The sequence below is a fragment of the Streptopelia decaocto genome (genome assembly GCF_964273445.1).
Source record: "Streptopelia decaocto genome assembly, chromosome: 6".
Lineage (NCBI taxonomy): Eukaryota > Metazoa > Chordata > Aves > Columbiformes > Columbidae > Streptopelia > Streptopelia decaocto.
Window position 1 is genome coordinate 24,279,033 of NC_138660.1, and position 12,229 is coordinate 24,291,261.

General features: G+C 43.6%; 1 protein-coding gene and 1 long non-coding RNA gene across 6 annotated transcripts in view; both read right to left on the bottom strand.

Annotated features, from left to right (window-relative positions):
- Positions 1–487: 487 nt before the first annotated feature.
- Positions 488–2,331, bottom strand: LOC309440848. Its single transcript, XR_014184273.1, has 3 exons — positions 2,297–2,331; positions 892–948; positions 488–636 (listed from the first exon to the last, which is right to left on the bottom strand). It is a non-coding gene; the product is annotated as an uncharacterized lncRNA (long non-coding RNA).
- A 5,571-nt stretch (positions 2,332–7,902) lies between these two features.
- INPP5D (inositol polyphosphate-5-phosphatase D) overlaps positions 7,903–12,229 on the bottom strand; it is a 58,049-nt gene continuing 53,722 nt past the window's right edge. For 3 of the 5 annotated variants that reach the window (XM_082057289.1, XM_082057287.1, XM_082057291.1), the window contains 3 exons: positions 11,666–11,938; positions 9,752–10,328; positions 7,903–8,966 (listed from right to left, as the gene is read on the bottom strand). In XM_082057289.1, coding sequence (XP_081913415.1) covers positions 8,964–8,966; positions 9,752–10,328; positions 11,666–11,938 — 853 coding nt within the window. In that variant the 3' untranslated portion in view covers positions 7,903–8,963. The remainder of the gene's footprint in view (positions 8,967–9,751; positions 10,329–11,665; positions 11,939–12,229) is intronic. The other 2 variants (XM_082057290.1, XM_082057288.1) reach the window with 1 other exon arrangement.

The window sequence follows — 12,229 nt, forward strand, 5'->3', positions numbered from 1 at the left end:
AGCGCCGCGGCGAGGCCGCGCTGCAAGCGCGGGGTCGGGCTCCACCGCCGGGCAGGCGGGAGGGCACCTTCTGAGGAGAGGGGACCTCGCACCAGCGCCATTTTCTGTTCCCTCCCGGAAGCGCGTCCCGGCGCTGCCGCCATCTTGAGAGCGGCAAGCTCCGCCGTCCAGCCCCCGCCGCCATCTTAGGAGGGCGCTGCCGCGCATGCGCGGGGCCCCTGTCGTCCTTGAGGTGACAGCCGCAGCGTTAAAGAATCATCGAAATGTTTTAGTTGGAAAAGACCTTTAAGATCATCCAGTCCAACCATTAACCGGACATTGCCAAGTCCACCGCTACCCCATGACCCTAAGCGCACACCTACAGGTCTGTCCAACCCCTCCAGGGACGGTGACTCCACTACAGCCCTGGGCAGCCTGTTCTAATGCCCGACAGCCCTTTCTGGGAAGAATTTTTTCCTAATATCCAACCTAAACCTCCCCTGGAACAACCTGAGGCCATTTCCTCCCATCCTACCGCTTGTCACTGGGAAGACCAACACCCTCCATGCTACAATTAAATAAGTTGATACAATTAATACAGCTTTTTCCTTTCCAGCCATGGAAGTGTGGAGAGAGCCAGGGGTTCACCAGGATCTCCTGTTGTAAAAAGGGGGATGAAAGGACACGTTTTCAGAAAGCGTAACTCATAATACACATAAATAGCTTCCCTCAAACAATGACACAAGCTTGTTGTGTCACTTGGCAGAGCCAGAAAGTACATGACGCTTTGATGGGGCTTTAGTGAAATAAAAGGTGCACGTGTGGCACTCAGGGCAGGTGCTGGCTTGCCAGCCATGACTGACATTCACACCTTTGTATAATAATTACTGTGAACAAGCATTAAATACTTACTAAAAGCTACACAGCTAGCAGAAGGGTGAGGTACCGCATCGCCTAAACCAGAGCGACCTGCAATAAGTATTTGTTGGGTGAGTTTTGGAGTTGTTTTTCCCAAATCTCCACCACAAGATGACCTCCAGTTCCAGCAGCACATACGGACCATCAGTGATGAAGCTTCACTGAGTTCTGCAGCTGTTTAGGGAGGGTTGTTGTGAAACGAAGTGCAGTTTGGGGGTTTTAGTTAGAATTACTTTGAAAAATTATTTGGAATATAAACTACAAGGGCAGCCTTCACTGCACTAGCACATCCTGTCCAGCATCAGAAGAAACCACGCGCTCTCTGGCAAATGTAAAAATCCCTAACAGCTTGCTTCATTGCTTCACTTTTAACTGCTTAACTTCTTAAGTAATGTGTTAGGTAACCATATTACGGTAATTTAATTTGAAACTGGGCAGGATTAATAAAGCTTTATGTCTTGGGCTAGCTAAATAGTTTTGTTTTTCTTTTTAGTAAATGAATGAAGATGCAATTATTAAATTGTAATAGAATAAAATAGATGATTCACTAGATTATTACACTGGAGGAGAGAGCGCTGCTGCCTGAGTTAATAATAGTTCATGTACAGCTCTGTCTTATCAAGTACGCAATATAGAAGGTTATGCATGCTCTCTACAAAACTAATTTGGCCGTGTGTAAGCACACAGCCTACTTTTTCCCTGCTTATACATCACAAAATCAGAGTAGATATTTAAAAACATAAAATTACTTGTAACTGTAAGCTTAAAGTCCTAATTCTATGGATATAATTACTGAACTCCTGAAGGGCAGTGCTGAGAGACATTCATCCTTTCAAATCTCTATATCTTAATCCTCTGCAGAGAAAGAGGAAACCAGACATGAAACATGAGAAAAAGGGAGAAGGCAAAAATACAGAAATACAGGGATCAGACTCGGTTACTCTTCTCCTGAGGCGTTTACCTTGTCCTTAATACATAATCAGCCCCAAAGTCTCTCACTACCTTTGAATTGCCAACCACCTGCTTTCTTTCAGGCGCTCCAAGAAAAATCCTTCAGCTCATTTTTGAGAATAAGCTTTTCTCACTAAAACCAGGGGAGAAAATAAGTGTCTGCTATTTCTTTCAGCAGAGCGGGAAAAAGAATCAGTGTGAGCAGAAATGGCATGAAGAAAAAAGAAAGAAAAAAGCGTATCCTCAACCCTTAGATGAATTACTGGTAACACTGTCTATGTTTCACTGTTTACAATAAATACTAGACTGTTCCAAGGGAAGGATTTCAATTAATTGTCACCTCTGTATGTTTGAATTTCGGACAGATTGCACTATGTTAAAGATGCCCACCTCTCTGTAATCTACAATTTCTGTAGTGGGCAGGACATCCTGATTTTTTCAACAATACCTGCTAATGATGGTTTTTCCACTCCAATACAAAGTTCCTCTTTCTTCTTAAATTCAGCTTAAGCTTCTGGCAGTCTTTCTAATAGCACGTGCCTGCTCCATGTCATCATCTGTCATCTTGCTCTCCTTTTAGATCGACAAGACTTACAAGAACACGTGATAAAATAGCTCATTCAGACTAAATTTGGCTTCCCTCTGCTTGACATGCCTTTCTGCTACCACCGTCAGTAAAATCCGCCAACTTGTTCAACAGTCTAATTCAGAAATAAAAAATTAAGACAACTGGCAAACGTAATGATTGTAAGAAAACTCATACAACAGTGAAAAAGTGAAAACCATACCTTCAATAAGAATATGTTGTATTCTCCATCCACAGAGGTTGAAACTTTGCTTCCCATACAAAGCTCATGGTGGGTTTGGTAGTTGTGCGTCCAGGGGAAAAGAGGCAAAGGAGAAGAAAGCCCCTTCAGCACATACAAGCAGGGGGGAACACAGGGAGGCAATTCCAGATGTCAGCAGCTGTGAAGGAAGCGACACTTGCACCAAGCATGCAAGACGGTGTGGAGACACAGAAAAGGCCAATATTTCACTGATCAGTTGCCATGAGGGCCAGTTCTTTACCAGGTGACAGGCCAGACATTACGTGCCTGTTGGAGGGGTTTGTACTGGGGCAGGTGGAACAGCCGAATGTGTGCTGTACCGGTCACAGACCCTCAGATAAAAATTGCTAGGACAACCTTTTCCTGCACCCAGGTGTGCCTGTTTGTGGTTGTGTGTTGACATAGCCTAGCAGGAATGACCAAAACGTATAGAACTGGCAGAGAGGAAAGATTTGGGCAGTTGGGATTGTGTGCTTTGATGAGGGAGAGGTTGATGGGAAGTGTGAGAGCAGTATGTAAGTTTAATGTGTCAGAAAATTAAGCCTGATCTGCTTGTTCACAGGGCACAGGACTAGACTAAAATGGCTTAAAGTCCACCAAAAAGTGGTCATTAGAGATAAGGAATGGCTGGTGAGGCTCTGAAACAGGCTGCTTGAGGAAGATGAGAAACTCCCACGCTGGAGGGATTCAAGGCCAGTTAAAAACCTCGTGAGAAATTTTGTAGTTTACCCTTTGCTGGAACAGTGAACAGATTGCATGGGTCCTTTCAGGGTCCCTTCCAGCCTAATTTTTTGGAGATTCTGTGCTGAGATGGCCATGTTGTGGTTGACACTCAAGCAATGAAAGGGATCCTTGCTAAAGGGGAGTGGAGGAGTTTCTGATGCGATGTTTCCCTTCAGACCCTCTGTGAGGCCGAAGCTTGGTGCTCGGATTCAGTTACTTCCTTTACTGCTTCCTGACTTGGAATCACAAAATTCATTTTCTGGGAAAATGCTGATCCCCAGTGTCCTTCGCAAAGACCAAGTTAAATTCAAAGCTCCATTTTCAAATTAGGCCTTGTTTTGGATCTTCAAGTTTACATTTGAAAAGAGGGAACATTTCCCACATCTGGCTGTTTTCTTTGTGTTTACAAGCTATAATTGTGAAGATGCAAATTGCTGTAAAGTACAGAACAGACAATTTCTGTGCTAACTCTTAATCCCTTCTGTTGCAAAGGTCTCATTTATTTTCCAATTTCTTTGCTGTCTTTCCTTCTTCCCATCTCTGTTGGAGAGGGCTTTTACCCACTTCCCTTCTGCTGGATTCTTTCTCATTCCAGAGTCTCTACTTGCTTTTCTGCAACCTTCCTGCTTGTTGCTGGACCCTGTCTCTTTCATCCATTCATTCCTTCCTGAGCCCAACATTTACTTGCCTGTTGTGTGCCATCTTTATCTCTATTAGTTATAATATAATCTAATGCTTTATGATATGAGAGACTGATTTATTCTGTATGTAACCTAGTCCAGACCTTGGAAAAAAATGCAATAAAGTGTTAATAATAACTGTAATGTGTAGCAGATTACTGTCCCTGGTGCAGAATGGTTTCATTTAAATATAATTACAGAAGCACAAAATAGTTGAGGGTGGATGGGCCTCTGGAGATCGTCTAGTCCAACCTCCAAATCTCAGCAAACGCACATGGCCAGTCTTCGTGATGTCTCCCACAATACTGGATTTTTGATCACAGTTCTCGGAACACTACAGAAGAATGTCAGTTATTTTTGATCTAAAAGGATATGTTTAAGCCCTTCCATGTGTTTGCAGCAACTGAGTCTTTTTGGGCAAAATTTTTATTCATCTCTAGAAGCTGAAATCAAATAAAGCAGAATTGTGACAAAAATAAACCATGGCTGCAATAAAGACTGGATTCATACATAGGACATTGTGAGCCAGCGGATAGTTCTGCAGAGCTGAATTAATCTCTGCATCTTTAATTTACCTTTTGTTTAGCTGACTTGGGAGCTAATCTGTAAATAAAATTAATAAAACAGGATAATGGTAATGAGCTGAGAACAGAAGTTCAGGGAAAGTTGGTGATGCATAATGAAATAAAGCATTATCTCATTATGTATCGGAAAAAATACAGCAAATTACAGTAGGTAAAAAGAAATCTCTCTTCTGCCAACCTGGGATTCAACTGTGAAAGAATTTTTGAGAGACTTTGGAATTTTAGCACAAATGCAATCCTAAAATACTTCTTATTAAGAGCCACATTTGAAACAACATCATGCGCACACTGTGGAATTAGAAAGGAGATCTTTTTCATATCCATGTGAATATAAACCTGATGTTTACTTATATATATAGAAAGAACATCTTGTACCTCTACAGCTAACTCCTTTTCTGCACTAGGGAAATTCGGCACGTGGAAATGACTATTTAGATCCTGCAGCACTTGCACAATGAGCCCCCTCCTCAGGTGCGCTGGTGGCTGCAGCACCTCTGGGGTGCAGATGTGTCCAGCTGTGCACAGAAAAAAGGGAAAGTCATCGACTCCTTCATCAAATACCTCAACAAAACAAGCATCACGCTGGTGCAGCTGACATACACTGTGGCACCAAAGTGTCGATTGTTCCTGCAGATGGAGAGGAGCCTCCACCATCACCTAAACTGTCCTCATGCATCTCTGGTTCATGTTATTGTCACAGGATACAACAAACAAGGGTGAGGATGGAGTCTCTTTAGCAAATGTCCTAGAGGGGAAAGTGTGGATTTCCCTCAGGCAGAGAGTAGCGAAAAAAAATTAAGTATTGGAGATTGTGCGTCTCCAACCAATTTGTTGCCACCTGGGGCCATCGGTTTAGGAGATCTCTGCGAAATTGCCCTGGGTCACCCTGGTCAGTTAGCTTGTCCTGACACCCACAGTTCAATCATACACAAGTAGGAAAATGTTATAAAAATTAGGAGCTTTGTCAGGGGGTGGGGGTAAATCAATTAATTTTTGCATAATACATCCCTTCAGTCGCAATAGAGATGAAATTAATTGTGCAGTCATAAGGACAACAGAAAAATGTGGCAAAGATTTCAGAAAAAACATCATTTTAAAAACAGATGGGAGGATACTGACTAAATGATTAGTTTTAACCTGTACAGAAAAAGAGCGCTTGGCCCCAGCAGACTAGACATCTAAGCAACATCATTTCTAACAACATCAAAATTATCACCTTGCTATTTTGGAGCGACTAACTCCTCATCTCTTTTTTTTTTTTTCTTTCCCTTTTGTTTTCTCTCCTCTTTGAGCCATTTTCTGTAGGGCCCTACCTTTACCAGGAAGGAAATGTACAGCACACTGCAACATTTTGGGAAAAGCTTTAACAGTGGCCTGTGATGGTTTTACAGCTGAGAGGACAAGTCAGTTTGCGTCAGATGCATCAGGTGCAGGCAGGAAACAGGGGTTTAAGAAGTTACTGTGTTCTACCACATCACATCCTGTAGCTGGGAACTTAAAGCATTTTTGACAGCTGGGTCTCCATGGAAATAAGTACACCAAGACTGCAGCTATTTTAAGAACTTAAAAGAAAGGATGCTGGAAGGTTACGGAGAGGTACTACATCTGGGGGAAGTCAGTACATTTTTGGACATTTCACACCCTTCACTTCATGTCTGCTACTCGTACTGCCTGTACAAACTTAATGGGACAATAATAGAGATCGCAGAGAAATGTGCCTGGTTTGGCAAGAGAGTCATAGGTCCAGGGACATGAGAGAAAAAAGCAGCTTGTGTTCAGTCCCAGTTTCATCTGGTTCAGGACATGCGCAGTAAAACCAGTAGACAGTGTCTTAAAGGTTTCATGACAAACTAAAAACTAAACAAAACAAGCATAAGCACAAGACTTACTTGTTAAATTTGGTTTTCTGATATTCGGATCTGGCATTATTGACTCTGCCACCTCACGGTACAGCTGCTCTTACCGCAGAGACAAGTATTGTGCGGTGTCCCAGCATTTTGCACCAGCCCATCTCTGCCACTCCATGTGTGAGCTGCTCAGCTGAGAGCTCTCCATTCTGCAGAGGCCTCAGAAAGCTCTTTACACAGCCTTTTTTTTTGAACATTTTCCACTTGTAGAAAGTGTGGTGGCATTTGCTGTCATTCCTGTCACAGACAATAGCTCAGACTCTCTTTGGAGCCACAAGCGATAATTCTTACCGAGCTCTCAAGCTGGGTAAATAATGCATTTTTAGCGTGGGAATAGTAATGCATTTTTGTTCTGCTGGAAACTTGGCAGAGACCTTCTCATCTCCCCCAGCAAGACACCTTTCTAAAGGACAGGCCAGATCAAGTACCTGGATGTTATATTATGCCTTACTAAGTCCAGTTTTCTCAAACTCTGCTCATCTGAAAATCTGTGCCAAATTTAAGCAGTAATCCTAATTAGGAGAATCTTTTTTTGCAAGAAGCTATCCTTGCTTTATATCAAGCTTTCATTTTGCAAACTTTGGGGAATGTATTTTATTTTCTACAGCTTAGGAAGTCAGTGGATAAACACTGGGAATCTGAGCCTGTCTCATGGCTGAGAAGTTAAAAACTTCTTGTAGAAATCCTGTCACATTTCTATCACCAAATCTATAAGAACACAGCACAGTTAGCAGGAACCGATCTAACGCTCCGTATCAGACAGAAAGCTCACCTCTTCCAGTGAGGTTTTACTTTGTGGCCATACAAGTTCTCCTGCAATCTAGAACAGAAAAGTGAAATGCTCCCCAGAGCCAGAGAAATATCACAGCTATTGAATTATTGGGATTACACAGAGAGGATTCTGTTGAATAAAGCAGGAGAAATCTAAGTTCATGGCTTGCCTTGCTGACTTGTAGGTTAGAGAGCCAGATGTTTCCGTGATAATGCCTGAAACTCCAACCTGCATGGCAGAAAAACCTCTCTCTTAAAAACATTTCTGCTTTACAGATTGTCCCCTTCCACCCCTTCTCACAAGCCTGTGCTTGGCCTCTTCTGTTCCAGTAAAATTACTGTACTTTTTCTATACTCAGACAGTTATTAACTGTACCTGCTTACAGGTGCCAGAATTTCTAAATCGGCTATATCCATGAAGGTTCTGTGCACACAGACAAAGGCATTCTCGGTTGCAATATTGCAGCGGCATTGTACCTTCCCTGCACTCCCTGGTGCCTTTGGTGTTTCTTCTGGTGTAACACCCAGCTAACGCTGAATCGTGTGGCAGGCAGCTCTGAATTTTCAGTAAAGAATGATCAGAAAGGTGACTATTTTATTATTTTTAAGTAATCAACATGGAAACAATAGCAACAATTAAGTCACAAACAGGCATAGCCTAATTGTAACCTTGGCATTAATACTTAACATGAATATAACAGAAATTACAAGTATGTTAACATTATTCATTCTCAGTCAATGAACAGAAGTGTACAGTAAGGTCAGCATTAATCTATTAGGAATGCTACACAACCAGCCGGCCAGTGTCCTCCCAAGGCAGAGTGCTTGCTTTAAGACAGGCTGGATTGACAGCTGTCCGTCCCTCCTGGCAGCTGAACTCCTAGGCTGCCCACGGACACTGCCTCATCTCCCACCTCTGCATGTAGTTCTGATATTGCCCTTTATTTGTTAGGGGTACAAAAGCATATCCTGCTAGGAAAACAAAAAAAAGAGCTACAGTGCCAAGGGCCAGCCCTCACACTCGGCACAAGTAACACGGCTGCAGCCTGGGAGCTCACACCAGAGGCAGAGCTGGCTCTGTGGACAGAGTGTGACATTCACCACTATCTGCTATTCAAACTCTTCTCCCGCCCTCCCCTACCTCCTTGCTCCATGGACAGGAGGTGCTTTTGAAGCTGTACCGCTTTCAAAATGCTTTCTTTTACATACCACTCTTTAATAGGAATCCTGTAACACAAAATAAAAAAATTGCTTTTGTAGAAAGAGGGTTCCTTAAATACACCACTTCCCTCTCCTGGTCCTTATACCGTACCTTCCTCTTTTTCAAAACATTTACTAATGCATGTACTTAACCACCTGCCTCCTAACAGGAGTACCAAAGTGACACTACAAAAGGCTAACTTGCCTTTGGTATTGTGGTCCTGGCTCCTCTTGGTATGAGCCACACAGGATAAACTTCTCAGCCTAGAACACTTTTATAATCATAGAGAGGGATACAACCTCAGAAATAAAAATCCCCCGTCTTTTTAGAACCAGACCAGAGGACATCAGTGTGACAAAGTTGTGATCTCCATCTTTCTTTCCATCAGGATTCCTCCTCGGGTGCCATCTGCTGTGGCGTTTTCACTGTAGAGACAAGAGAAGACATCAGCTTGTCTATTGACAATTCTAAAAGTTTTGATGGAGAAGGAAAAAAAAAAAAAATCCTACAGCTTGCCCAAGTGGGGTCTCTTTTTCTCTCAAACCCATGTACTTAGACCTCCCCTACTCCTCCTCACCCACCTCATGACATTCTGGAAAAAAACCTAAACAAACACACAACCAAAAAACCACCAGCCCAGAAAAGTAGATATGTGATTATTTCTGTAGAGGGTTCAGTGTTGTTTTTAGACATCACTGTTCTAAGTTGATAAGCGTTTCCTATAGATAAGTACTTTTAATCATAGAATGTTTTGGGTTGGAAGGGATCTTAAAGGTCAACCCCCAATCCTTTTTATTAATTACAGCAAAGCAAATCTTTTAGCCCATACTGTAGATTTGTGCTGTCAGGCCAAGTTTGGACATTCTCAGAAACAACACAATAAGCACAGAAGGAGCAGTAACAAAGTAGCTGACTATCTGCATTCCTGTTCTGGCCATCAGGCTTCAACAGTCCAGAAGCTAAACCTTCGTGCAAAATGAAGGCCGTGGTTTCACAACATGGCATCTTCTGCAGCAATATTGCTTTGAGATTCTCCCTTGCATCCCCTGCTCTGCATGTCCTCTAGGTTTGTGGGACAGAGCTCTGAGTTTGGGTAAGAAATACAGAGCCAGGGCAGAATGATTAAGCCAGTATCACTATAGGACTATTTTGCTGTGACACCACAGCCCAACAAAACTTCCACCCTGCCTTACTCCCACAGGTAACACACCGGTGTCATCGTCCTGCTGATCGGTCCCTCTTCCGTCCGGTGCTTCTCGGAGTGCGGCAGCTCTGAGCTGTCCCGATAGTCTCGGCCCTTGGAGTTCTGCATGTCCAGCACCGCCCGGCTCTTGGAGGGAAGGGGCGGCTTGTTCTGCTGGCCCTGGAGGCTTGGGTTGACTTCAGACCTTGATGGCTTGACCATTTTTTTCAGTGGCGCTGAGTTTTCTAATGACACAGTCATCTTGGATTTGCCTTGAGTCTTTTCACCTGTATTCTTTTCTTCAGATTGGCCAGAGCAGGTATAGGACCGAAATCGCTGTGTGGGGACCAGGAAAGGTGGTGCTGGTTGTTTGCTGGTGCTCTTGCTGCTCTCGGGCTCCTGTGACTTTGCAAGATGAAAGCTCTGATCAGGCAACGGCAGCTGCTCTTTTCGCACAGCCTTGGCGTAGTCCTGCTCCTTCTTTGGAGCCACCTTGGCCTTGGAGCCCATAGAGCCATAAAGGGGGTTGTCAAACATCTCTGGCTTTTGCTGTCCCTCCTCCTGAAGCAAAGGCTCTGCTGTGGTTTTCCCCAGTTCAGGTGGCCTACAGTCATCAAAGCAGTGTAAAAAGGAGACTTGTAAAGAGCAGGCAAGAGATATCAGTTGATTTAAAGAGAAAATTAATAGGAAATGAACATGATAAAATTAAACTGACTGTGCAAAGGGCTAACAGAGTAACAATTAAACTCTTGGGGAGAGAACAGAATTGTGTATTGTTTTTACTTTCTTTAATCATTATTAACATGACACCTGAGAGCAGATATGCATAGCACTGTAAAAACTCCCCGCTGGACTACAGTCTTGTCAGAGTGACACTTGGCTTCTCTTTAAACAGAGATAAGATGCTGAGCCAAACTGTGCAAAGTGCTTTGATGGATCTGCGACACGCACAGATTGGATTTTAAATATTAATAAGAATCCTCTGATCTGGCAGAGAGGATTGAAAGGGCTGTCTGGACAGTTAACATAAGAGCTTACATCATACTGTAGCATTTTACAACTAGGTCAATCTCCTCTTGCTACCAATGCCACATGGTATTCCTAAGGAAGGGATAAAACTCCTTAATGCACCCAAATGCACAATATGTAAGTACTAGCTCTGTACTGCAGGGTGAGAAACTGTAGCGCGTTCACAGCTGAGCAATTTGAGTTGAGGCTCAGGCTGGAATGACAGCACAGCTGTACAATGGGACGATGGAGGTTTCATGAGTTTTGTATGACTTGACCTGATTTGGCAAGTCTTTCATCTGGAGTGTCACATACATTTACCAGGGAACTCTCACCCAGGCTCAGAAAGCAGCTGTCACTACAAAAAAGAGGTCTGGAAGGAGAACACTGAGGGCGTACACATGCTCAGGGGGGCAGCCCCATCCCTTTCGTAGGTTTGATAGGTACGGGATATTGTCAATTGCTGAAAGGAAATTCTGCATCCAGACTTGTGGCAGATATCGCACATGGACACTAACTTCTACAGCAACTGAACATTTGTGTGGCAGTGTAAGCAGAAATTCAGTTAAAGTGCTTAATGTACAGCACGTGAAGGAGCTTTCCTTCCCATCCAGTGGAACGGTCTATGCCACACTCTTCCCCTTCCTTCTTCATTACTACTGTCATCTCTATAGTCTTCTCCTTCTCTTGGTAGAAAATTAAACTTATATTTTTGGCTTTCCTTTTACAAAAGTCTGAGGAATTACTACACTAGTTTTCTTTGAGTATGTGACATCTGAACTTGTGTCCTTCAGTAATCCTTTTCTAATTCTAGAGATAAAAGACTGAAAGAACATGCTGCACCTTAAACTCTCTGTACAGATAATGAAACAGTGACTGTGCAGAATGACAGGAGAGAGGGGACAAGCCCCAGTGCAAAACTCAAAGACTCACAGGTATTCTTGACTCCGACTACAAATGCTTCTGCTTGCTGGAGGCTGGAGGGACGGTTTTGGAGATAGAGGGGACAAGGAGGGTGATGTGGAGGATGACTGACTCTGTCCCATTATGGAGGTCGTCTCCTTGGGCTGCTGCTCATAGCTCCAGAGAGAAGGTGGCTGGTCTGGTGAAGGGATCTGCTTAAGCTGGCTGGTTGCAGAGGGCTGCTGAGAGAAAGCAGCCATCCCCAGGTAGTTGGGGTTGCTGATGTCTGTGGGAGTGGAGCTGCTGAAGAAAAGAAATATTGTTAGGAAGATACACACATAAATAGATTTATTTTTTTGTCTCTCTGCCAGCGACAAAGGAGTTGGTGCTCACTGACTGCTGAGATTCACTACATCGACTCTTTTTTTTGTTTGTTTGTTTTTGTCAGTGGTGCTTCAGAATCGGAGAATAAGTGGGAGTTCTGTTAGTGCCTCCCTCCCCTGGCTCACTGGGGAGCAAGCAGCTGCGTCAGGGCTACCTCCCCATTTCCAGGCTGCAGAGAGGGCTCAGCTTCTGCAGCCACATCTGGGGGCT